Source organism: Hyperoodon ampullatus (genome assembly GCF_949752795.1).
Source record: "Hyperoodon ampullatus genome assembly, chromosome: 19".
Lineage (NCBI taxonomy): Eukaryota > Metazoa > Chordata > Mammalia > Artiodactyla > Ziphiidae > Hyperoodon > Hyperoodon ampullatus.
In genome coordinates, this window is record NC_136932.1 from 53,182,639 (window position 1) to 53,209,180 (window position 26,542).

Genomic DNA, 26,542 nt, shown 5'->3' on the forward strand with positions numbered 1-26,542 from the left:
ATGCCAGTAACATATGTGAATTAAATTAAATTGTATTGCAGGATCCAGCCAGTCCGCTCTGACCCAGTCAGCATGCCAGGGTCATCCCGTCCAGTGTCTGATCGAAGGGGAATTTCCACCGTGATTGATGCTGCCTCAGGTAGAAAACTACCTCCAAAGTGTTTACTGGGTATTTCTGTGCATTTTTAATTTCTTTTCTTGCACAATGTAGAGAGTATATATATTTTCTGCCATCTTCCTCTTCTTTTTTTGGGGGGTGGTGGGGAGGGATGGCTGCGTGTGCACATGCAGTTGTGTGTGCACGTGTGCGTGTGAGGGGTGTGCGTGTGTGTATTAAAACAGTACTGTGCCTACATTTGCTGCTAAACGACGCCATGCATTTAAATATTGTTAAGGTTGGTGAATGATGCGGTGGAGTTGGCACTTGATTAAATGTCATGAACACAGTATTGAAGGCTACAGGGTTGATGACTGTTTTGCCTTTTGATCTCTCAAATGTGGAGAAGCAACCTTGACAGAGAACGTAAATACAATATATGGATTCAATTTACGCAACCTGTTGAGTATCAAAGTGCCTGATCTGTGGAAGTAAAGAGTCCAAATGCTATAGCTTAAATGGTTTTATTATTGAAAGCATAAAGTTTAGAAATTCATTAACTTAACTCTATCTATCACAATGATTAACTTCCTATCCTTGGAAGCAAGCCATGAATATGTGTCATCAGTACCTGGAAGTAGGTCTTTGTCTCTATAGGTGATAGTTGCTACATTAGTATTGTAAAACTGTTTTCTGCCAGGTCTGCCAAATAATAGAACTGTTCATAATAATACATTTTCTCATTTCTAAATGCAGCCATAAAGAAAATAAGGACAGTGATGCTTTATATATGGTGCAGCTGTGGTGCATCTGAAGATAGCATATGGCAGGGTTTCATCAAAAAAAGTCTCTTACAAGTAGAATTATTAAACACTCGGCATTAGTCAAACAGTTGAGTCAGAGAGGATTTTAATCTATAGCAATTTCAAAATCCCTAGAGACAGCTGACTTGATTGAGGCTTAAAATGTGAAAGAAAAAGGAAACAAACACAAACCTGATTTGTGAAGGTCTCTTTTAAAAGACCAAAGCTTCTGTTTCTGATTCTGTCTCTGGATGTGTTTCGAAGTTCGAAAGCTCATGGGTTTTGTACGTTTTCTTGGCTTTCTGAACTATTTGTCAGTGGATTGTACCTTGTGTCTGATTGAGCTATCCACTTCCAGGGCTGTGCTTTCATTCTTAATGTAAACTCTTACTTTGGAGAACTCATACTTGTTCATCTGCTTTAACTTGGCAACCAGGGTAGTCCCCTGGAAACAAGCACAGAAATGTCTAAGGTCCCTAGCCTTGCACTGAATGAGATATTGAGATAGGTGACTTAAACAATAAATCTTTTTTGATAGTTTCAGTCTGTCAGTGCTAACAGATCCTGCTCATATGAAATTATCATTTACAATTGTGAATCCTGGAAATGATGTATTTTAACCTGAAGTATTTTATTCAAGATTTCAGTAGTAGGCTTTGTTGGTTTGGGTTTTTTTTTTTTTTTTAACGTTATTAAGCTGCCATATTATTAATGTTTTAGCATCAGGTAACTAGCTATTGGTCAAGTGAAACACATGTCACTAAAGCAGTTCCCATGTGTGTTATTAAATGTGCCATATTCAGTGCACAATTCTGGGTTAAGACTTGTATTTATCACGTATCATTATCTCAATTTTAGCTCTTTGTAAAGTTCTCTCATGCCACAGAAATGAACTTCAGTGAACTATTGCAACCATAGTTTTGTTTTACTCTGTTGCAAGAAGAGTTTTTAAGTTGATGTTTGAGCAGGGGATTCAGTCTTTGCCTTTGATTTACTTAGATTTCCATCAGAAAAACATGTAGGAGGTTCTAGGATATTGTTCAACTCTGAGCCTCTGCCTGACAGTACTGATCTTTGGAGTAGAGAGGCACTTCTTGGTGACCAAGCTGTATTATTTTTCTCAGCCTCTTTTCATTCCAGAAAACTATAGCTCCTTTCAGAATGACAGCCAGAGCAATGAAATGTGTGTGCTACGTTCTCTAGCTGAGCTAAAGAAACCCCATAAATGAGGGATTAGACGTCTATGAATTACCCTCTACCTCTCAAATGGTTTGCATCCCTTTTGTTGAACATGTTTTTTAAGTGGGTGAATGATGTTTTGTTGGGGGAACTTTACCTACTTCTATCTAGTAGGACCACTTTTTTAACAGTCTTACTTTCTGTTGAGAAAAGATAGAGATAACAAGATAGAGGTTAGATGATTTGGGTTCTTTTTTTGAAATTTATTTTATTGAAGTATAGTTGATTTACAATGTTGTGTTAATTTCTGCTGTACAGCAAAGTGATTCAGTTATACATATATACATTCTTTTTCATATTCTTTTCCATTGTGGTTTATCACAGGATATTGAATATAGTTCCCTGTGGTATACAGTAGGACTTTGTTGTTTATCCATTCTGTATATAATAGTTTGCATCTGCTAATCTAAACTCTGATTTGGGTTCTTTATGAAAGGAAGTTTATGGGGAAATTCCGTTTTAGATTCTTCTACTAAAAAGAGTATAACATATTTTTATAATTGCTCCTGAACCAGGAAGTGCGTCTCTGATTATGACCCATGCATTGGAGGTAGCTGCATATTATGAAGATGCTAATCTGGAGTTTTGATTGCCTTTGCTTAGAGGGATATGCCCAGCGTGGTATCTCCTCTTATCAGGGTTCATTGCTTTGTCTTACCGTCGAGCAATTTATACAGCTAAACATATTGTCTTTTTAATTGTTCCTATGGCATATTTTTTCCTCCATTACCAGTAAAAGTGTAAAAAATATGAGAAAAATGTCACCCTGTAGCAGCTCAATCATTTAAGCATTCCAGTAAGTGTTGTCTCAAAATGTTACACTGAAGATCTTCCTTTGACAGCCTGACATGCGTCCGCCATCAATTAAGTTATCTGAACTATTCTTGAATCTCTCTTTTAACATCACCTTTCTGGGAAAAGACTTTCATGTGTTTATAATCCCTTTCAATTGTGAAAGGTAACCCTTATGCTGGTTACCTTTATTTTAATGGCAGCTCTTGCTCTGTCTGTCTAAACCAGTGGTAGTATAATTATTTTTCATCTAATTACTTTTCAAAGGCATAGTATTTAAAAGTTTAATGTGACACTATCACATCTTTTGATGGCCGTGACAATTTTCAAAGTGAAAATATTATTTAAACCTTGGGTTTGTATGTTCTGTTTTAGGTATATGTGTATCTTGCAGTGTTATTCTACTGAAACTGAAAAAGATCTGCAGGGCATTGTGCCACTCCTGCTAGCGAATTTTTTTTTTTTTGATTTCTTGATCATCTAATATGTTTGTGCTTCACTCCTTCACATGGAAATATATTACCTAAACTACATGTTTTTCACTTATTAACTTTGATAATTTAGGCACAGTGTAAATTCCATGCCTTTAGATATCTATGAACCAGCTTCTTGCCGTCTCTCTCTATATATGTGTATTTTAGACTCAGCAGATCTATACTGCTTTATATGTAGATGTTGCTTCCCATGACGTGTTTCATCTGATATTTGGAGTTTCAAAAGATACTGTCCTACCTCAGATTTTGAGTTTAGATAATTGTATGAGGTTCCCTTCTTGACTGAGGAGAAGACCGTTCTGGAAATGGACTTTATAGGATTTATCCATACACATGGGCTACCCAGAACAAATGGGATTTGAATGAACTGCTCCATTTTTCCGGTCCAACTGATGGACATCGGTGTCGGAATCATAGACGGTATGTCTAGCCAAAGCACTGCACGGATTACTTACTTTTTTCTTTTTACTTTTTTTCCCCCCTCTGTCCATTCCTTTTTTTCCTAACATTCCTGGTTAGGTAACTAAGAATTTCTTCCCTTTGTTTGTCCTTTATAACATGTGTCCTTCTTTTGATAAAAGTGTAGGACCTGAAGAGAAAAAAAAATACTGTCAATGTCCTGTTCAAACTTGTTTCCCATGTTGGTGACTGAAGTACTTGTTCCAGGCCTTGCAGGCTGTAATAACTCTAATTGCTTTTGAGTCACCCACACAAAGAGCCTAGAAAGATCTGGTTCATCCTAAGTTTGTTTGTCCTCATTTGTAGTTTTACTATGGAAATTGGTGTTTACCAAGAAAGAACTCAAAGCAACTGAAATTTAAAGACAAACTTATGCCTGACTTGTATGAAGAGCAGACATCTTTGTCAAACTTTACTAACGTAAACATTTTATAGAGAAAATGTTATCAGGAGTGGTAAGAGCAGCATTGATGCACATTCCTGAGGCAGATGACAGTAGGAGAGGGAAAGTCATGACAGATAAGGAAAATGAGTTCTTATTCTTTAGAGCAGGCTTTTTGGTACATAAGGTATTGGTGCTACATCAAGCGTTCCACTAAGTAGGGACAGAGTTGCAGACCTGGTATTTGTTGTTGTTCTTGACTCAAGAGAAATGTTATTTTTGTTGTACAATTGCAGTCATCTAAATGATTTCTAAGGAATTAATTAATTCAGGCTTCCAGCACCCAATTCTTCTGGAAAGTGAAATAATTTGTTTGCTTGAAGAAAATGGAAACTGGTTTGATTTGATTGATTTTATAATGATCAACTGTGCCTACTTTGTGTATTTGGCATTTGGTGCATCAGACCCTTAAAAGAACAAATAATACTCATTAGAAGAGTATGGTTGGGTAGGCAACAAGGATATTATTTGAGGAGTCAAATTTCTGCTAGAGGGACATTCTGATAGAGGCATGCTTTTATCTTACAGAGATTTTTCTGATGCGCTGGGGGAAGCATATTCCTAAGGGCTGTATTTCACTGTATCTACAGTTGCCATTTCAATCTGAGGCAGACAAACTTAGTTATTGCATCTTAAAGCCATCAGAGGCACAAGAGCTGCTGGTGATAAGAAGCAAGAGATTTATAAGAAACACCATTTGGTCTACCATGGTGAGGCCACTTAGCTCCATGACTTTTTTTTTTTTTAACATCATTATTGGAGTATAACTGCTTTACAATGGTGTGTTAGTTTCTGCTGTGTAACAAAGTGAATCAGCTATATGTATACATATATCCCCATATCCCTTGTCTCTTGTGTTTCCCTCCTACCCTCCCTATCCCATCCCTCTAGGTGGTCACAAAGCACCGAGCTGATTGCCCTGTGCTATGCGGCTGCTTCCCACTAGCTATCTGTTTCACATTTGGTAGTGTATATATGTCCATGCCACTCTCTCACTTCGTCCCAGCTTACCCTTCCCCTCCCTGTGTCCTCAAGTCCATTCTTTATGTCTGCGTCTTTATTCCTGTCCTGCCCCTAGGTTCTTCAGAACCTTTTTTTTTTTTTTTTAGATTCCATATATATGCATTAGCATACGGTATTTGTTTTTCTCTTTCTGACTTCACTCTGTATGCCAGACTCTAGGTCCATCCACCTCACTACAAGTAACTCAATTTCGTTTCTTTTTATGGCTGAGTAATACTCCATTGTATATATGTGCCACATCTTCTTTATCCATTCATCTGTCGATGGACACTTAGGTTGCTTCCATGTCCTGGCTATTGTAAATAGCGCTGCAGTGAACATTGTGGTACATGACTCTTTTTGAATTATGGTTTTCTCAGGGTATATGCACAGTAGTGGGATTGCTGGGTCATATGGTAATTCTATTTTTAGTTTTTTAAGGAACCTCCATACTGTTCTCCATAGTGGCTGTATCAATTTACATTCCCACCAACAATGCAAGAGGGTTCCCTTGTCTCCACACCCTCTTCACCATTTATTATTTGTAGACTTTTTGATGATGGCCATTCTGACCAGTGTGAGGTGATACCTCATTGTAGTTTTGATTTGAATTTCTCTAATGATTAGTGATGTTGAGCATCCTTTCATGTGTTTGTTGGCAATCTATATCTTCTTTGGAGAAATGTCTGTTTGGGTCTTTTGACCATTTTGGGATTGGGTTGTTTGGTTTTTTTTGGTATTGAGCTGCTTATATATTTGGGAGATTAATCCAGTTCCATGATTTTTAAACTAGAACTGAGTGACAGAAGCCATGATGTTATAATCATGGTCTTGAACTTTTGCTGAAATCTTCAACAAGTCATGTTTCCTACCTATCCATTCTTCTCTGCATCTGTAAAAAGAATTTAAGTTTCCCTATGTAAAAATGTGTTTCACCTCTTTTGGCAGGAATGTGTTCAAATTATTTCCTAAAATAATTCCCAGATATAAAGGATATAAAGTTCTTTTGAAATGTTGAGATATTTCTTTGAATAAACAATATGGTTTTCATTTAATAGAGTTCCAGATATTCTTTGTGATTATAAGGTGACGAAAACTCCAGGCATACTTGTACCTTGGGTATTCAAAGCCTATGTGGGATCAGTAAGAGGATTATGGATGAGGGTGAAATTAAAAGAAGGCTTAGTCCTGACCTGTGAACAGAGTCCCTCAGAGGGGAAGAAAGAGGTCAGTACTTTTACTTTGACACTATTTATACTTTAAACAGTAAATATTCAAACTAAGATATTGAGATTGGCTTTTTAATTAGAAATGAGGAAGTCTGTGCATTATTTCAGCTCTAATCTAATGAACATCTACTGCCTGTAGAGAATCAAAACTAAATTTTAGAGATTAAGAATATAGAGAAAAGACCTAGATTTCTCATCAGAAAAGTGCTCAGCCACATCTCTCTCCTTCTGATTTAAATATTCCTCTCATTCTTCTTTCTAATATTTATAGGATGTTAGAAGATGAAATTCAAGTTAACAATGTGGAAAATTTTAGCTCAGCACAATTAAGGAAAAAATCATTGCCCCACTTGAAAATGAAGAAACTGTAAACAGAAGTAGAAGAAGCTGCTGGGAAGGTTTTTTCTGATGACACATTACTTCTTTGAATAAATCTTTGTGTCAACTGAAACCTCACCTTTGCTTTCTCTGTTGCAAGCACCAAGTCCTTGACATGACTTTAAGTCTTTCCTAAGCATTTTGAGAAGGAATTGATGGAATTCTCCCTACTGTTGATATACCAGGTTACCACATATTTACATGGGACTTTTGGGCCAAAAAACCCAACATTTCTTTTTTGTACCTTTATTACTACATCTTTAATACAAGGCTGGACTGTTTATGTAGTCTGTTGCCTGAGACTGTGGTGGCAGAGGGACAATATTGGGGGCAGTATTAGAATTTGTTTAAGTCTGAACCGGGAATTCCATCTGTCTTAGTGACATTAGTGTCAAACTGTTAGTGCCACACTATTTTAAATTGTGTCCAAGAGCCTGAGGCTTATGCTTATAGGTGCCATCTATAAACTTAGAAACAAACAAAAGAGCCTCTCTCCATTGAATATGAAAGCCCAGTGAGCAATTAAAAAGCAGCCTGGGACCTCACCCGGACAACTAGTCGGAACCAGAGCTCTTGATATTCCCCTGGATATTGTTGAAAACTGTCAGAGAAAAACTAAAGCAAATAATCAAAGTGGAAATAATTGTTCCCGGGAACAGTTTTGTTTTCGAAGCTTGGTGCAGTGGAAGGAATAGTGGCTAGTCACTTACGAATCTTTGGTTCTAGTCTCAGCTCTGCTTGGAACTACCTCTTTACGAATTTACTTTAAAACCCAAGGCTTGCTTCTATAAAATGAAGAAAAGAATTGAAGTAGGTTATTGGCAAAGTCCCTTCCAGCTTGAAAAATTGATACATCCGTACTTCAGATCACCTTTGAAGAATTTTTCTAAATTAGGGTACAGTTTACATATAGCAAAAATGCACATATCTTAATCATACAGCTTGATCAATTTTTATGCCCATGTAATCACCAGGCAGATCAAGTTAGAATATTTCCATCACGCCAGGAAGTTCCTTTATTTCTCTTCCAGTCAAGACTACCTTTGGCCTAGACTGTGACTTTTATCATAAATTAGCTTTGTCTATATTGAACTTCGTGTAAATGGAATCATTCTGTACATACTCTTTTGTGTCTGGCTTCTTTTACTCAACTTAATGTTTTCGAGATTCATCCAGGTATTATATGTGTCACTAGTTCATTTTTTCTACATTGCAGTGTAGTTTGAATGTAACACAGTTTAGATATCTATTACCCCATTGTTTTTAGCTTTTGGCATATTATTAATAAAGCTTCTATAAACTTTTCTGTATAAGTCTCTTTTTTTTGGACATATACGTTCATATCTTTGGGGCTTATAACTAGGATTGGAAGTGCTGGCTCACAAGGTAGGCATGTGTTTAGCTTTATTAGGATCTGCCAAGAAAGTATCCCTAAATGACTATACCATTTTTTCATTCTGAACAGCAATGTAGGAGCCATTCTAGTGAGTGTAAACTGTGGTTTTAATTTGCTTTTCTCTGATGAATACTGGTATTGTGCACCTTGAATATACTTACTGGCGATTTGGGTATCTTCTTTTGCAATGTATTTGTGAAGTCTTTCACCAGTTTTTGTTGGGTCTACTGTCCTTATTGAATTTCAAGGGTTCTTTAACTATTCTGGGTAAGGTCTTTCATTGGATATTTTGCCAATATGTTCTTTCAGTTCATTGCCTTTTCTCTTTTTTTTTTTTTCCTTTTGTGGTAAGTGGGCCTCTCACTGTTGTGGCCTCTCCCGTTGCGGAGCACAGGCTCCAGACGCTCAGGCTCAGCGGCCATGGCTCACGGGCCCAGCCGCTCCACGGTATGTGGGATCTTCCCGGACCGGGGCACGAACCCGTGTCCCCTGCATCGGCAGGCGGACTCCCAACCACTGCGCCACCAGGGAAGCCCCCTTTTCACTTTCTTATTGATGTTTTTTGACAAGCAGAAACCCAAACTTTCCATTGTTTTTCCTTTTATGTTTTCTGATGCTTTTCTCTAGTAATTGTATGGTTTTGGCCTTTGCATTTAGGTCTATTATCCTTTTCAAATTATTTTTTATTACAATATGAGGTAAGGATCAAGGTTCAGTTTCTTCCATACAAATGTCTCGTTGTTCCTGCACTGTTCATTGAAAATATATGCCTTTCGATGGTGGCTTTTCTTTTCTTTTAATTTATTTTTGGCTGTGTTGGGTCTTCGTTGCTGTGTCGGCTTTCTCTAGTTCCGACGAGCGGGTGCTACTCTTCGCTGTGGTGCGTGGGCTTCTCATTGAAGTGGCCTCTCCTGTTGCAGAGCATGGGCTCTAGGGCGTGTGGGCTTCAGTAGTTGTGGCACACGGGTTCAGTAGTTGTGGTTCACAGACTGTAGAGCACAGGATTAGTAGTTGTGGTGCACGGACTTAGTTGCTCAGCGGCATGTGGGATCTTCCTGGACCAGGGCTCGAACTCGTGTCCCCTTAATTGGCAAGCGGATTCTTAACCATTGCACCACCAGGGAATTCCCGATGATGCCTTTTTAAAAAATCATATTTTTCCTGGATTCTCTATTTTCTTCCACATGTGTGTGTGTGTGTGTGTGTGTGTGTGTGTGTGTGTGTATATATGTCTTTATACCACTATCGTACTATCTTAAAAACTGTAGCTGTTTAGTAAGTTTTGAAATGTAACAGATTAATGTCTCTACTTTTTTTTTCAAGTATATCTTGGCTATTCTAGAATATAGAATATAAATTCATGTATCAATATATCTTTGCATTTCCACACACATGCATATGTACACACATACCAGTGGATGGTATGGTCCACGGACATCTGGAAGTCCCCAGTACACTTCCAAGGGGTCAGTGCGTGAAAACTATTTTTATAAATATGAAGTCATTATTTGTCTTTTTTATACTGTCTTGACATTTAGTATAGATTGTGCTGAAGCAATGGTAGATAAAACTGATGGCATCTTAGCATAGTAAAAAGCAGTGGCACCAAACTATGCTTGTAGCCAATGCAACCCACTCACAGTTAAAAAAAAAAAAAAAAAAAAAAAAGATATAATTACTTAAGGCTGTCTTTGATATACTAAACATTATTAATTTTACTAAATTTTAAAATCTAATACATTTTATTAAATTTTCATGCTTGTGTACTTCTTTTTAATGTTCTGTATATCACAGTCGAATTAATGCACAGTGTTGTCTTGAGGAAATGTACTTGTGTGTTTGTTGTGCACTGAACTAGCAACAGTTTTCATGGAATGCAATTTTACTTGAAAGAACAGCTGACAAACTATGTTTATTCAGACGTTGGTATTTGGCAGAAATTTTCTCAAAAATAAAGTAAGCCTGTCATTTCAAAGAAGACAACTTACAGTATTTACTACCAATGATAGAAATTCTAGTCTTCAACTGAAGATTGGAAATTTGGAAACCATGTATCCACCAGTCTGCTTAGCAGGTTCCCAATACTTAAACACATTTCTGATGAGATAGGTGGTGATATTGACTAGTGTGATATTTTATATCATAAAATAAATCAACATTTGGAAGATCTGAAATATTTTCCAAATGACCAATCTTATGATATGATAAAATTATGTCTGGGTAATGGACTCATTCCAAGTGCAAGATAGGACAAAGGATTTTAATATGACAGAGTACAAAAGTTAGTTGGTATGGTTTCAGATATCATTGTAACTAATTTGTTAAGTGTAACATCAAAGACGAATGTCCCCAGAATCTGAAAAAGCTCGGAATATGAATATGCTACATCCTTTTCCAATCACATTTCTCAGTGAGGCCAACTTGTCTTCACATACTTCAACCAAAACAACATATCACAACAGATCAAATACATAAGCTGATAGGAGAATCCACCTGTTATCTATGATAAAGATTTCTCTCCAAAAAAGTAAAAATGTCACTCTTCTCAGTATTAGTTTGGAAATTATTTTTAATAAAAATACTATTTAAACAGCCAGTGCCACAGAGATACAAAAAATCATAAGAGAATACTATGAACAGTTCTATTCCAGCGAATTGGACAACCTAGGAGAAATGGAAAAATTTCTAGAAACATATAACCTTCCAAAACTGAATCAGGAAGAAATAAACTGAACCAGACCAATCACTAGTAGTGAAATTGAATTTGTATTTTTAAAGAAGTCCTAGCAGACAAAAGTCCAGGAATGGACAGCTTCCCAGGGAAAGTCTCCCAAACATATAAGGGCTATAACATATCCTCAAGCTAGTCTAAAAAACTGAAGAGGATGGAACACCCCCAAACTCATTCTATAGGGCCATCATTACCGTGATACCAAAACCAGACAAAGACACTACAAAAAAAGAAAAATATAGGCCAGTATCTCTGATGAATATAGATGCAAAACATTCTCAAAAAAAACTATTAGCAAATTAAATTCAGCAGTATATAAAAAGGATCATACACCATGATCAACTGACATTTGTTCCAGGGATGCAAGAATGGCTCAGTATCTGCAAATCAATCAATGTGATACACCATATTAACAAAAGGAAGGATGAAAATCATATGATCATCTCAATAGATGCAGAAAAAGCACATGAAAAAATCCAATGTCCATTTATGATAAAAACTCTCATGAAAGTGGGTACAGCGGAGCATATCTCAACATAATAAAGACCATTTATGACAGACCCACAGCTAACATTATACTCAACTGTGAAAAGCTGAAAGCTTTCCCTCTAACATCAGGAACAAGACAAGGATCCCCACTCATTACTTCTATTTAACATAGTATTGGAAGTCCTAGCTACAGAAATTAGACAAGAAAAAGAAATAAATGGCATTCAAATTGGAAGGGAAGAAATAAAACTGTCACTATTTGCAGATTACATGATATTATGTATGGAAAATACTAAAGTCTCCACCAAAAAACTATTAGAGCTAATAAATGAATTCAGCAAGGTTGTAGGATACAAGATTAATATACAGAAATATGTTGCTTAGCTATACACTAATAATGAACTATCAGAGAAATTAAGGAAACAGTTAATTTAGAATTGGATTAAAAAGAATAAAATAAACTTAACCAATGATATGACCATAGGATTCAATATCCAACATATATACATAGCTCATCCAAAAAAAAAACAATTAAAAAATGGGCAGAAGACCTGAATAGACATTTTTCCAAAGAAGACATACAGATGGCCAAAAACCAAATGAAAAGAAGCTCAGCATTGCTAATCAAAGGAGAAATGCAAATCAAAACCACAATGATCAGGGCTTCCCTGGTGGTGCAGTGGTTGAGAGTCTGCCTGCCGATGCAGGGGACACGGGTTCGTGCCCCGGTCCGGGAAGATCCCACATGCCGCGGAGCGGCTAGGCCCGTGAGCCATGGCCGCTGAGCTTGCGCGTCCGGAGCCTGTGCTCGGCAACGGGAGAGGCCACAACAGTGAAAGGCCCGCGTACCGCAAAAAAAAACCACAATGAGATATCACCTCACACCTGTCAGAAAGGCTATCATCGAAAAGTCTACAAATAACAAATGTTGGAGAAAAGGGCACCCTAGTACACTGTTGGTGGGATTGTAATTTGGTGCAGCTACTATGGGAAACAGTATTGATATTCCTCAGAAAACTGAAAATAGAACTTCCATATGATCCAGCAATTTCACTCCTGGGTATATATCTGAAGAAATAAAAGCACTAATTCAAAAAGATATATGAATCCCAATGTTCATAGTAGCATTATGCACAATAGTCAAGATATAGAAGCAACCTAAGTGCCCATCAACAGATGAATGGATAAAGAAGATGTGGTATATATGTACAATGGAATATGACTGAGCCATAATAAAGAATGATATTCTGCCATTTGCAACAATGCAGATGAACTTGGAGAGTATTATGCTTAGTGAAGTAAGTCAAGACAGAGAAAGACAAATACTCCATGTTATCACTTATATGTGGAATCAAAAAAATAAGGCAAATGAATGTATATAACAAAACAAAAACAGACTAACAGATATAGAGATCAAACTACTGGTTACCAGTGGGGAGGGGGAAAGAGGAAGGGGCAAGATAGAGGTAGGTAGGGGATTAAGAGTCACAAACTGGGCTTCCCTGGTGGCGCAGTGGTTGAGAGTCCGCCTGCCGATGCGGGGGACACGGGTTCGTGCCCCGGTCTGGGAGGATCCCACATGCCGCGGAGCGGTTGGGCCCGTGAGCCATGGCCGCTGAGCCTGCGCGTCCGGAGCCTGTGCTCCGCAACGGGAGAGGCCACAGCAGTGAAAGGCCCGCGTACTGCCAAAAAAAAAAAAAAAAAAAAAAAAAAAAAAAAAAATAAGCAACAAGTATATAGTCATTATTTTGTAATAAATTTAAATGGAGTATAAAAATATTGAATCACTATGTGTATACCCGAAACTAGTATAATATTGTAAATCATCTATACTTTGATAAAAATTTATGTAATATACCATCAAAGAAAGAAAGAGAGAATGTCATTATTTGTAATGGCTCAAAATTAAAATGTCACTTAGTTTAATACATAAAGTGATTCTTGTTGTTTTTTAATGAGTTAATACATAAGTATTTTCAGTATTGATAGATATAATCACATAAACCAAAGCTCTTTGGAGTCCTCAGTCTTTAAGAGCACAAAGGGGTCTTGATTCCCAAAAATGTTTGAAAACTATTGAGAGAGAGACAGATTATATATATAGAGAGAGATTAGTATATTTATATTTCTATATTTAATATAATATTATAATTTAATAAATATAAATACTTAATGTTTATATTAAATATATATATAATATATATATATTTCATTGAATCTGTGGATCAAATTTGGGAGATTTGACATCGTAACAATATTGAATCTTTCAGTACATGAACCTTTAGCTATCCATTTATTTAGGCCTTCTTTAATTTCTCCTAATATTTGTTAACTTTTAATGTAAAAGTCATACATATTTTGTAAAATTTATTTCAATTATTTGATGTTTTGATGCTATTATAAATAGCATGTTTTATTTTGCAGGATTTTCCCATAGTATACAGAATACAATGATTTTTTTTTTTGGTATGTTTAAATTGTATCCAGAATTCTTTATAAGTTCATGTATTAATTCTAATAGATTCATTTGGGTTTTCTGCTATGCAGTCATGTCATCTGCAAATAAAGATGGTTTTATTTCTTTCCAGTCTTTATACCTTTTATTTCTTTTCCTCCCTTATTGTACTTGCTTAGATCTCTAGTACAATGTTGAGTAGAGATGATGATATTGAACATTCTTGTCGTCTTAATCCTAGAGAGAAGTGTTTAATATTTCACTATTAAATATAATGTTAGAGGTAGTTGTTTTGGGCGTTTTTTTACAAATGAAAACCTACATTCCTCTATTGTATTATTCCTATATTGGAACTCCTACATTCTTATGTCATTCCTTCATTGGAATGGCAAAAAGATGGACAAAATCCATAAAAGAACCAATCTGACATTCTAAAACTGAAAAATATAATTTATTAAATAAATAATTTATTGAATGGGTGTAACAGCTGACTGGATGCATAGGAAGAAAGAATTAGAAACTCAAAAACAAGTCAGAACTTACCAAAACTGAAGTAGAAAAAGAAGAAAATAATGAAATGCAACAGAACTCAGTGTGAGAAGTGTGTGGGGTCATATTTAACTGTCTAACATATGTTCAGTTGTTACACATGGATGTAAAGAAGGAGAGGATAAGGCAAAAGAAATAAATGAAGGGCTGAGAATTTTCTAAAATTAAAGACATCAACTCAAATTTCAAGAAGCTTAGCATGCCCCAAGTAGGATAAATATAAAGAAAACCATACCTTAGCATATCAGAGCCAAAATCTTGAAGTCCAAAAATCATGAAGCAATTTTAATAAACCTATCATGTTTCTTTATTTCTTAGGTTCATATTTGGGTGAGGATCTAAAGTTTTGACAAAATTAGGGTGATTTTAAGTTTCTTTGACAGTATGAGATCCCTGTCTCCCAGTGCTCTGTGAGGAATCTTCAGGATATTTGCCATTAGACAGAAATAAAAGAAATGGGGAACCAGTATTTACTTATAAACAGCTATGTGCCCAACATTGTGGTAGGTGTTTTCACATGGCTTATCTCATTTAATCAGGATCACAGGTCCATTTCAGAAATATGTAAAGAGTGGGCTTTGAGACACCTAGTTCCTGATACTTAGAAATACTTAAAGTGCATTATGGTGACACCTCAGATAAGTCCAGACCTCTTTTTACCCTGCCTGATCAAATATTCATTTCAAAACACTGTATGCTGAAATGAGCCATGTGGGAGTTGAAGAGAATCAACCATTCAGGTGGTGAAAATGTGTGAATGCAGCTGGCAGATGAAGTTCCAGCGTGATGAACTCCCAGCTTGTCCTTATTGCTTCAGGCAACGACTGACAGGCCTGACTGGTCATTGGCTTTCCATTTCTGGCATTGATAGGACTGAAAATTCTTAGCGTCACAGATACTTAAAAGCTGTCCCTGTTAGAGTGGATACAAACAGTGCTGGAGGGTCCTTATTGCATAGAGATGTAATCAATATGGTCTAGAGTTCTTGACCTGAACCTGTAATTATCTGTGTGTTGTAAAGGTGGCTTATTGTTAAAGAAAATGCTTATATTCAGAACTTTGGGACTAAGTTGTGAATGAAGTGAAGAAAAATAGAGGCTTTGTCCCTCTCTTTCTGCTTCCTAGTATTTAAGAGGCTATCATAATAATCACAGATCAGGGTATTCTTAAAGGATTAGAACATTGTATCTTTAGGATTTTGGGTGCTGAAGTTTAAATTTTACCTCTGATGCGAAAGTCGTGTCTTCAGTGTTTGCAGCTTGTGATGGTGATTTTTCAAATTCCAAAGTAGAATTCTTTTCATTGATTTAAATACTTGGATTTGAGGGACTTCCCTGGTGGCGCAGTGGTTGAGAATTGCTAATGCAGGGGACACCGGTTCGAGCCCTGGTCCGGGAAGATCCCACATGCTGTGAGCAACTAAGCCTGTGTGCCACAACTACTGAGCTGCGTGCCACAACTACTGAAGCCTGTGCGCCTAAAGCCCGTGCGCCGCAACAAGAGAAGCCACCACAATGAGAAGCCTGCGCACCGCAACGAAGAGTAGCCCCTGCTCGATGCAACTAAAGAAAGCCCGCACGCAGCAACAAAGACCCAACACAGCCAAAAATAAGTAAATAAATAAATAAATTTATTAAAAAACAAAACAAATACTTGGATTTGAAGTGCAGCTTAAATAATAACACATTTGAGTTTGATCTTTTCCTGCAGCTAAGTGTATGCTGAAAAAAGAAATTGGGTAAGCAGATGTTATGGCATCCATGATCCATGGGTGGGAGTGAGTAGAAGCCTGTGACACTGGGAGCAAATCTTAAGTTACTATACGTTCCACTGTGTTTAAGTATGTTGTGATCGAGATTAACTTGCCATGAGAAAATAGTAGAAGTGGAGTTATAAAAGCACTTAACAGTCAATGTGGATCCTGATTGCTCTGTCACTGCTTGGCTTAAGATATCTCTGGCTGGCATTATTATTAGATTACCTTATGCATAGAATTCCTTGAAAAAGAGGGGAAAAGTAATGCCTTGTAATAGAGGGCTATTTGAAAACAAGGGCTGTCTTTGTATTTCCACATGCCTGGTATTGGTGCCTGCCACAGAGCAGATAATCAGTATTTGTCACATTGTTGATTTCTGATAAAACTTCTTCTTTTAAAAAAAATTAATTTATTTTTAGCTGCATTGGGTCTTCGTTGCTGTGCGCAGGCTTTTTCTAGTTGCAGCAAGAGGGGGCTTCTCATTGCAGTGGCTTCTCTTGTTGCAGAGCATGGGCTCTAGGCACACGGGCTTCAGTAGTTGTGGCACACGGGCTCAGTAGCTGTGGCTCACAGGCTCTAGAGTGCAGGCTCAGTAGTCATGGTGCACGGGCTTAGTTGCTCTTTGGCATGTGGGATCTTCCCGGACCAGGGATTGAACCCGTGTCTCCTGCATTGGCAGGCAGATTCTTAACCACTGCACCACTAGGGAAGTCCCTAAGTCTTTAAATATACCACAAAATGTTTTAAATTTAGTAATGTTACATCTTTGTGTATACATTATCTCACTTAAACCTAGAAAATGTAATCTTGACCTAGAGTCCATTATTAAGGTTGTTATTAGGTTGCTATTATGTTTATGGTCACTATTCCTTTGTTTGGGTCCTTGGTAAACTGTGTAATCAGTTGAAATATTTTGTAGAGCGTTTCAAATGATCTTTCGTGTCATTTTTTTTAAAAGCAGCATTATGTTTGAGTGGTATGTTTCTCACCTTTGATACTTTTACATAACTGGACAATAAAAATAAAGAAATTATGGCCCTCAACTCAGTCATGCTTTAGTCTTATTAGGCTGGCATGGAAATTTGTGTTTGAAGGTTATCTTTTTTTTTTTTTTTTCGGTATGCGGACCTCTCACTGTTGTGGCCTTTCCCATTGCGGAGCACAGGCTCTGGATGCGCAGGCTCAGTGGCCATGGCTCACGGGTCCAGCCGCTCCGCGGCATGTGGGATCTTCCTGGACCGGGGCACGAACCCGTGTCCCCTGCATCAGCAGGCGGACTCTCAACCACTGCGCCACCAGGGAAGCCCTGAAGGTTATCTTTATAAAGCAATAATTGGCAAATTCCTGCTTCCTGGGATCTGTTGTCAAGCCTGACAAACATCCACTGACAGGAATGGACTTGCTTTTGTCTTCTGGTCATACTAGGCTAGCTTCCAGACATGGTGTTGTGGATATTTGGGACTGTCTTTTAAGCTAGCCCATCTTATACATGGGCCCAGGATATTGGCATATAGGGATGTGACCTAAATTCCATTAAACCAAAAAGTTTTGTTTTGAATTGCTACCATTTTGGTAATGCCATTACAGTCCAGTGGCTTGTACTTATGCTCTAGGCAGTCCTATGCGACACGCCATCTTGAGTCTTAAACCTGTTTTACTTTGGTTTCTAAGAATACTGGAGAGACGGTATTTATGCTATAAATGCTCAGTGTTATGATTGTAGAGAATACCAAAAGATGCACTTGAAACTTGAACTCTCCACTTAGTCATCCATTTTTTAGATGAATTTATATAGTTTTCAAGTAAAGAATGTTTGTATGATTGGGAAGAGAAAAGACTCCTTCACCCTTCTGCTTCTCTCTACCTAAAGAGGACACTTAGAACATCCACAATAATCCCTTTGAAATTCTCCTGTCAGGCTGACTTTTCCTATGTCAGAGATTTTGAGCCATAGTGAATACCTCTAATCAGAGTTTTTATCCCCGTGGTAGGTTCCCAGTTCCTGAATCAGAGGGCCTACACCAGAGAGACCTTAGAAAAATATTGGTGTGGTGTCTGAAACTTTTCATTTGCCTTGAAACATGTTCTTAATTTTACTTTTTCTTGCAGTCCACCTCGTTGATTAAATTAATTACTTTCTCCTCTGTTCTTAAACTTTTACTGTTGTGTTTATCACCTCGTATTAAAGTTCGTTGGGAACCATTTCCCTTTCAAAACTGTGAGCTCATCTTTGAACTCCCCCGCAGCACCCTGAATGGTTCAGACACATAATAGGCACTCAATAAATTTTAATGAATTCAGCATTTTAGCATGGAATATTGAAACCAAACTTTTGAATTTGAGTGGACACAGTAGTTGCCTCCTAGGAGGGGAACTGAATGGCTAGGGAACAGAAGTGAAAAGAAGACTTTCTTTTCATTGTAGCCTTTTAGAACATGAAGGTGCATTATCCTTGCAAAACATAAATTAAGCTCTTCTTAACACCTGACATATTTTCCAGAATTTGACAGGTTGCCGTCAAAAACAAGATATTATTATTTGTTTATTTATTTATACAAATAAAGGAACTGAGATTAAAGGGTGTTCAATAATTTGTGTATTGTTATATAGTTAGTAGGTGATAGAGCAAAGTATGAATCAGTACGACCATTACTTTCTCCAGGATATTGAATACCATTCTCGGCCACAGTAGCCTACTTTGATTTTGTTCATACAGTCATCAAGGAGCAGGGTAGGTGTCTGACCTAGGAACTGTCCTTACTTACTTCTTATACATGTACTGTGTACATCACAGAAACCACAAAATCCAGCACCTCCACTCTTTGAGTGGCACCTCTGTTTTAAGAGGCCATTGGCCCAACCTCTTTGATGAGGTTTTGATGATTGAAGACTGTTGTGCTCATGACTCACCTAGGTATCCCTGCAACTCACAGACTCTTACCCTTTAAGCAGTAAACATTTATTTTCAGCTAGGAAAGCCACCATCAATCAGGTAATGTTTTCTCAAGCTGAAAAAGGCTTTCACTGAAGAATGGTGATTGCCCAAGGTCACATTTTCTTTACCCACCTACTTGTGGGAAAACACAAACTAAAGGAATACTAGTGTTTGAAACTCACAATTTATTCTGTATTTGCGGGGGAGGGATGGGAGAGGCAGAGTGATTATATTTCTCTTGGAAATATTGTGAATTACATTTTCAAAATATGGGTGAAAGCGTAAAAGAAGCCAAAAAAAACTCTGATTCTAAATGGACCTGACACCTTGATCTTCTATCATGGCATAACATACGAGTGGAGGTTCCCAATGGACCTTTCCACACTACAATATTTATTCCTATAAAGATTTAAGAGTTTTTAGTCGCTTTGAAACTTGCTAAGAGCTGTTCAGATCCCATCCACTGGACTTGTGTTTTTACACGTTAAAGTTATTCTGGTTTGTTTAATATAGTTCATTCAGAAGTACCACACTGCTCAAATTCTGAATAATAATATTAGGCTTTTCAATAAACGTAAAAAGTAGAGCTCAGATATGAAAGTATACCTGAGAGAAAAATGTTTTTGCTTTGCTTTTCTTGTCCATTAATGTTTAGGGACTACAGGGTCTTAAACTGACCGATTTTATCCCTCTGTATTTTCATGTGCAAAATGGTAACTACATTTTGCCTTCTGTTTCATTAATATGATTGAAATACTAATAAATGGAAAGGTGCTAAGATGATACTTCTATCAGTTCCTGCTATTGATGGTGGAATTTTCACTGTAGTTTGCTTTAATACTATGGTGTCAAGAATAAACAATGGTTCATTATGGTTTAATTTTAATAATATGGTTTTAAGAATAAAAAATTACTAAAAAATCTCAATGAATATAGTACCATTTACATTCACAAAAATAGCTCTATATAAATTAGTAGATGTACTTAGCTGAGATAAAATTATTTTGAGGTTGTGATCATCAAACTTAATGTAAATTAATATAATTTTGAATTACACACTTCCTTACTTATGAAGAAAACTGAACTACACTATTCTAGGAAAGTTATAGAAGTAAGGGGAAATAAATAGGATATTTAACATCTCTACTTAAATCTTGAGTTACATGCAGCCCATATAGTTTCTGTGCTGCATATTAAATTCCATATATAATGAATAATAGTGGTTTTTGGTAACAGTTGGTTACTTAATATACTGTGCTAAGCGTTTCACATGCATTACCTTCTTTATTCACAGAAATCCTGTGAGATAAAAATATTGTTATAATTTCCTTTTTTTCAGAATAAGGAGCTATGGCTCAAGAGAAATTGTGGACAGTATACTACTTCCCATTTTGACAGTGCCATCTGAATTTCTTTATCGTGAACATGTTTTACACAGATATTTATTAAAATATATTTTTGATAAATGCATTTTGGGGATAGACAGGTGTGTAGTGTATGAACTTTGTGATCAAATGTAGGTTTGATTTCCATTTCTGTAGCCAGCCAGCTCTATTACCTCCAGCCTCTTTGGCCTTAAGAATTGTATGAAAATACCTGTCTACTGTGTTGTGAGAATTAATAGACGTAACATTTGTATATCTTCTGGCCACTGTTTGGATACATAACAAGGACTCATTAAATGTTCGTTCTCTCCTTGTTACTTTATTTCAGTAAGAGGAGAAGCGGGAGGGGAGGAGGAGGCGGAGGGGTAATTTTTACTATGTCCTAGTGTTTTTGTTTTGCTCTTTAGTATATTACGTTTATTCCTCAGTCTCCCTATGGAGAATGATTATACTATTGTCCTTATTTTATAACTGAAGAAAAAGAGAAGTGGTTGATGCCAGGTTCGAGGCCAGGTAGTCTAATTCCGGAGCTTATTTTTTTCTTTTTTAATACATTGAACTATAATTGCTTCACAATACTGTGTTAGTTTCTGTTGCACAACAAAGCGAATTGCCCATATGCATACACAGGTCCCCATATCCCCTCCCTCTTGAGCCTCCCTCCCAGCCTCCCTATCCCACCCCTCTAGGTCATCGCAAAGCACCGAGCCCATCTCCCTGTGCTATGCGGCTGCTTCCCACCAGCCAACTATTTTACATTCAGTAATGTATATATGTCGATGCTACTCTCACTTCGCCCCAGCTTCGCACTCCCACCCCACGTCATCAAGTCGATTCTCTACGCTTACCTCTTTATTCCTGCTCTGCAACTAGGTTCATCAGTACCATTTTTCTTTTATTCCATATATATGCATTAGCATACGGTATTTGTTTTTCTCTTTCTGACTTACTTCACTCTGTATGACAGACTCTAGGTCCATCCACCTCACTACAAATAACTCAATTTTGTTTCTTTTATTGGCTGAGTAATATTCCATTGTATATATGTGCCACACTTTGTTTATCTGTTCATCTGTCGATGGACGTTTAGGTTGGTTCCACATCCTGGCTATTGTAAATAGTGCTGCAATGAACATTTTGGTGCATGTCTCTTTTTGAATTATGATTTTCTCAGGGTATATGCAAGTAGTGGGATTGATTGGTCATATGGTAGTTCTATTTTTAGTTTTTTTCTTAGTTAGTTTTTTTTTTTTTTTTTGCGGTATGCGGGCCTCTCACTGTTGTGGCCTCTCCCGCTGCGGAGCACAGGCTCCAGATGCGCAGGCTCAGCGGCCATGGCTCACGGGTCCAGTTTTCCTGGACCGGGGCACGAACCCACGTCCCCTGCATCGGCAGGCGGACTCTCAACTACTGCGCCACCAGGGAAGCCCTATTTTTAGTTTTTTAAGGAACCTCCATACTGTTTTCCATAGTGGTTGTATCAATTTACATTCCCACCAACAGTGTAGGAGGGTTGCCTTTTCACCACAACCTTTCCAGCATTTATTGTTTCTAGGTTTTTTGATAATGGCCATTCTGACTGGTGTGGGATGATAATCTCATTGTAGTTTTGATTTGCATTTCTCTAATAATTAGTGATGTTGAGCATCTTTTCATGTGCCTCTTGGCCAACTGTGTGTCTTCCTTGGTGAAATGTCTATTTAGGTCTTCTGCCCATTTTTAAACTGGATTGTTTGTTTTTTTTGATATTGAGCACAATGAGCTGTTTGTATATTTTGGAGATGAATCCTCTGTCTGTTGTTTCATTTGCAAATACTTTCTCCCATTCTGAGGGTTGTCTTTTTGTCTTGTTTATGGTTTCCTTTCCTGTGCAAAAGCTTTTAAATTTAATTAAGTCCCATTTGTTTACTTTTGCTTTTATTTCTGTTACTCTAGGGGGTGGGTCAAAAAGGACCTTGCTGTGGTTTATGTCAAAGAGTGTTTTTCCTATGTTTTCCTCTAAAAGTTTTATAGTGTCTGGTCTTACATTTAAGTCTTTAATCCATTTGGAGTTTATTTTTGTGTATGATGTTAAGTAGTGTTCTAATTTCATTCTTTTACGTGTAGCTGTCCAGTTTTCCCACACCACCTATTGAAAAGGCTGTCTTTTCTCCATTGTATGTTCTTGCCTCCTTTGTCATAAATTAGGTGCCCATATGTGCGTGGGTTTATCTCTGGGCATTCTATCCTGTACCATTGATCTATATTTATGTTTTTGTGCCAGTACCATACTGTCTTGATTACTGTAGCTTTGTGGTATAGTTTGAAGTTGGGGAGCCTGATTCCTCCAACTCCATTTTTCTTTCTCAAGATTGCTTTGGCCATTCGGGGTCTTTTGTGTTTCCATACGAATTGTAAAATTTTTTCTTCTAAATCTGTGAAGAATGCCATTGGTAGTTTGATAGGGATTGCATTGAATCTGTAGATTTCTGTAGATTGCTTTGGATAGTATAGTCATTTTCACAGTATTGATTCTTCCAATCCAAGAACATGGTATATTTCTCCATCTGTTTATGTCATCTTTGATTCCTTTCATCAGTGTTTTATAGTTTTCTGAGTACAAATCTTTTGCCTCCTTAGGCAGGTTTATTCCTAGGTATTTTATTCTTTTTGTTGCAGGGGTAAATGGGAATGTTTCCTTATTTTCTCTTTCTGATTTTTCGTTGTTGGTGTATAGGAATGCCAGAGATTTGTGTGCATTAATGTTGTATCCTTCAACCTTACCAAATTCACTGATTAGTTCTAGTAGTTTTCTGGTGGCATATTTAGGATTTTCTATGTATAATATGTCATTGGCATATAGTGATAGTTTTACTTCTTCTTTTCCAATTAGTATTCCTTTTATTTCTTCTTCTTCTCTGATTGCTGTGACTAGGACTTCCAAAACTATAGTGAATAATAGTGGCGAGAGTGGACATCCTTGTCTTGTTCCTGATCCTAGTGGAAATGCTTTCAGTTTTTCACCATTGAGTATGATGCTTGCTCTGAGTTTGTCATATATGGCCTTTATTACGTTGAGGTAGGTTCCCTCTATGCCCATTTTGTGGAGAGTTTTTATCATAAATCGGTGTTGAATTTTGTCAAAAGCTTTTTCTGCATCTACTGAGATGATCATATGTTTTTATTTCTTAATTTGTTAATGTGGTGTAGCATATTGATTGATTTGCATATACTGAAGAATCCTTGCATCCCTGGGATAAATCCCACTTGATCCTTTTAATGTGCTGTTGGATTCTGTTTGCTAGTGTTTTGTTCAGGATTTTTGCATCTATGTTCATCAGTGATATTGGTTTATAATTTTCTTTTTTTGTGATATCTTTTCTGGTTTTGATATCAGGGTGGTGGTGGCTTCGTAGAATGAATTTGGGAGTGTTTCTGCCTCTGCCACTGTTTGGAAGTTTGAGAAAGATCCATGTTAGCTCTTCTCTCAATGTTTGATAGAACTCGCCTGTGAAGCCATCTGGTCCTGGACTTTTGTTTGTTGGAAGATTTTTTTTTTTTTTTTTTGGGGTACGCGGGCCTCTCAGTGTTGTGGCCTCTCCCATTGCGGAGCACAGGCTCCGGACACGCAGGCTCAGCAGCCATGGCTCATGGGCCTAGCCGTCCCGCGGCATGTGGGATCTTCCCGGACCGGGGCATGAACCCGTGTCCCCTGCATCGGCAGGTGGACTCTCAACCACTGCGCCACCAGGGAAGCCCTGTTGGAAGATTTTTAATTACGGTTTCAATTTCATTACTTGTGATAGGTCTGTTTATATTTTCTAATTCTTCCTGGTTCAGTCTTGGAAAATTGTACCTTTCCAAGAATTTGTCCATTTCTTCGTGGTTGTCCATTTTATTGGCATATAGTTGTTTGTAGTAGTCTCTTATCATCCATTGTATTTCTGCAGTGTCGGTTGTGATTTCTCCTTTTTCATTTCTAATTTTATTGATTTGCGTCCTCTCCCTTTTTTTCTTGAGGAGTCTGGCTAAGGGTTTATCAATTTTCTTTATCTTCTTAAAGAGCCAGCTTTTAGTTTTATTGATCTTTGCTATTATTTTCTTTGTTTCTAGTTCATTGATTTCTGCTCTCATCTTTATGATTTCTTTCCTTCCACTGACTTTGGGTTTTCTTTGTTCCTCTTTCTCTAGTTGTTTTAAGTGTTGGGTTAGATAGTTTATTTGCGATTTTTCTTGTTTCTTGAGATGCGATTGAATTGCTATAAACTTCCCTCTTAGAACTGCTTTTGCTGCATCCCATAGGTTTTGGGTCATCGTGTTTTTTGTTGTCATCTGTTTCTATGTATTTTTTTATTTCCTCTTTGATTTCCTCAGTGATCTCTTCGTTATTTAGTAGCACACTGTTTAGCCTCCATGTATTTGGGTGTGTTGTTTTTTTTTTACAGTTTTTTTCCTGAAATTAATTTCCAGTCTCATAGCATTGTGGTCAGAAAGGATGCTTGATATGATTTCAATTTTCTTAAATTTCCGAGGCTTGATTTGTGACCCAAGGTGTGATCTATCCTGGAGAATGTTCCATGTGCACTTGAGAAGAAAGTGTATTCTGCCAGTTCTGGGTGGAATGTTCTTTAAATACCAATTAGATCTCTATCTGGTCTATTGTGTCATTTAAAGCTTGTGTTTCCTTATTTATTTTCTGTTTGGATGATCTGTCCATTGGTGCAAGTGGTGTGTTAAAGTCCCCTAGTGTTATTGTGTTACTGTCGATTTCTCCTTTCATGGTTGTTAGCATTTGCCTTATGTGTTGAGGTGCTCCTGTGTTGGGTGCATAAACATTTATAATTGTTATATCTTCTTCTCGATTGATCCTTTGGTCATTATGTAGTGTCCCTCCTTATCTCTTGTAACAGTCTTTATTTTAAAGTCTGTTTTATCTGATACAAATATTGCTACTCCAGCTTTCTTTTGATTTCCATTTGCATGGAATATCTTTTTTCATCCCTTCACTTGCAGTCTGTACGTGTCCCTAGGTCTGAAGTGGGTCTCTTGTAGACAGCATATATATGGGTCTTGTTTATGTATCCATTCAGCCACTCTGTGTCTTTTGGTTGGGGCATTTAATCCATTTACATTCAAGGTTATTATTGATATATATGTTCCTATGACCATTTTCTTAATTGTTTTAGGTTTGTTTTTGTGTGTCTTTTTCTTCTGTTGTGTTTCCTGCTTAGAGAAGTTTCTTTAGCATGTGTTGGAGAGCTGGTTTGGTGGTTCTGAATTCTCTTAGCTTTTGTTTGTCTGAAAAGCTTTTGACTTCTCCATCGAATTTGAATGTGATCCTTGCTGGGTAGAGTAATCTTGGTTGTAGGTTTTTCTCTTTCATCACTTTAAGTACATCCTGCCACTCCCTTCTGGCCTGCAGAGTTTCCACTGAAAAATCAGCTGATAACCTTATGGGGATTCCTTGTATGTTATTTTTTGTTTTTCCCTCGCTGCTTTTAATGATTTTTCTTTGAATTTAATTTTTGTTAGTTTGATTAACATGTACCTTGTTGTATTTTTCCTAGGGTTTATCCTGTATGGAACTCTCTGTGCTTCCTGGACTTGGGTGACTATTTCTTTTCCCATGTTAGGGAAGTTTTCCACTATAATCTCTTCAAATATTTTCTCAGATCCTTTCTTTTTCTCTTCTTCTTCTGGGACCCTTATAATTCGAATGTTGGTGCATTTAGTGTTGTCCCAGAGGTCTGTGAGATTGTCTTCAATTCTTTTCATTCTTCTTTCTTTATTCTGCTCCTTGGCAGTTATTTCCAGCTCACTTATTCGTTCTTCTGCCTCCGTTATTCTGTTATTGTTCCCTTCTAGTGTATTTTTCATTTCAGTTGCGTTGTTCATCTGTGTTTGTTTGTTCATTAGTTCTTCTAGATCTTTG

General features: G+C 37.2%; 1 protein-coding gene across 2 annotated transcripts in view; it reads left to right on the forward strand.

Annotated features, from left to right (window-relative positions):
* The window catches only part of BCAS3 (BCAS3 microtubule associated cell migration factor), a gene marked incomplete at its 3' end in the record, with an annotated part of 574,649 nt that overhangs the window by 292,936 nt on the left and 255,171 nt on the right, over positions 1–26,542 (forward strand). For both annotated transcript variants that reach the window (XM_079725284.1, XM_079725285.1), the window contains one exon: positions 42–139. In XM_079725284.1, coding sequence (XP_079581410.1) covers positions 42–139 — 98 coding nt within the window. The remainder of the gene's footprint in view (positions 1–41; positions 140–26,542) is intronic.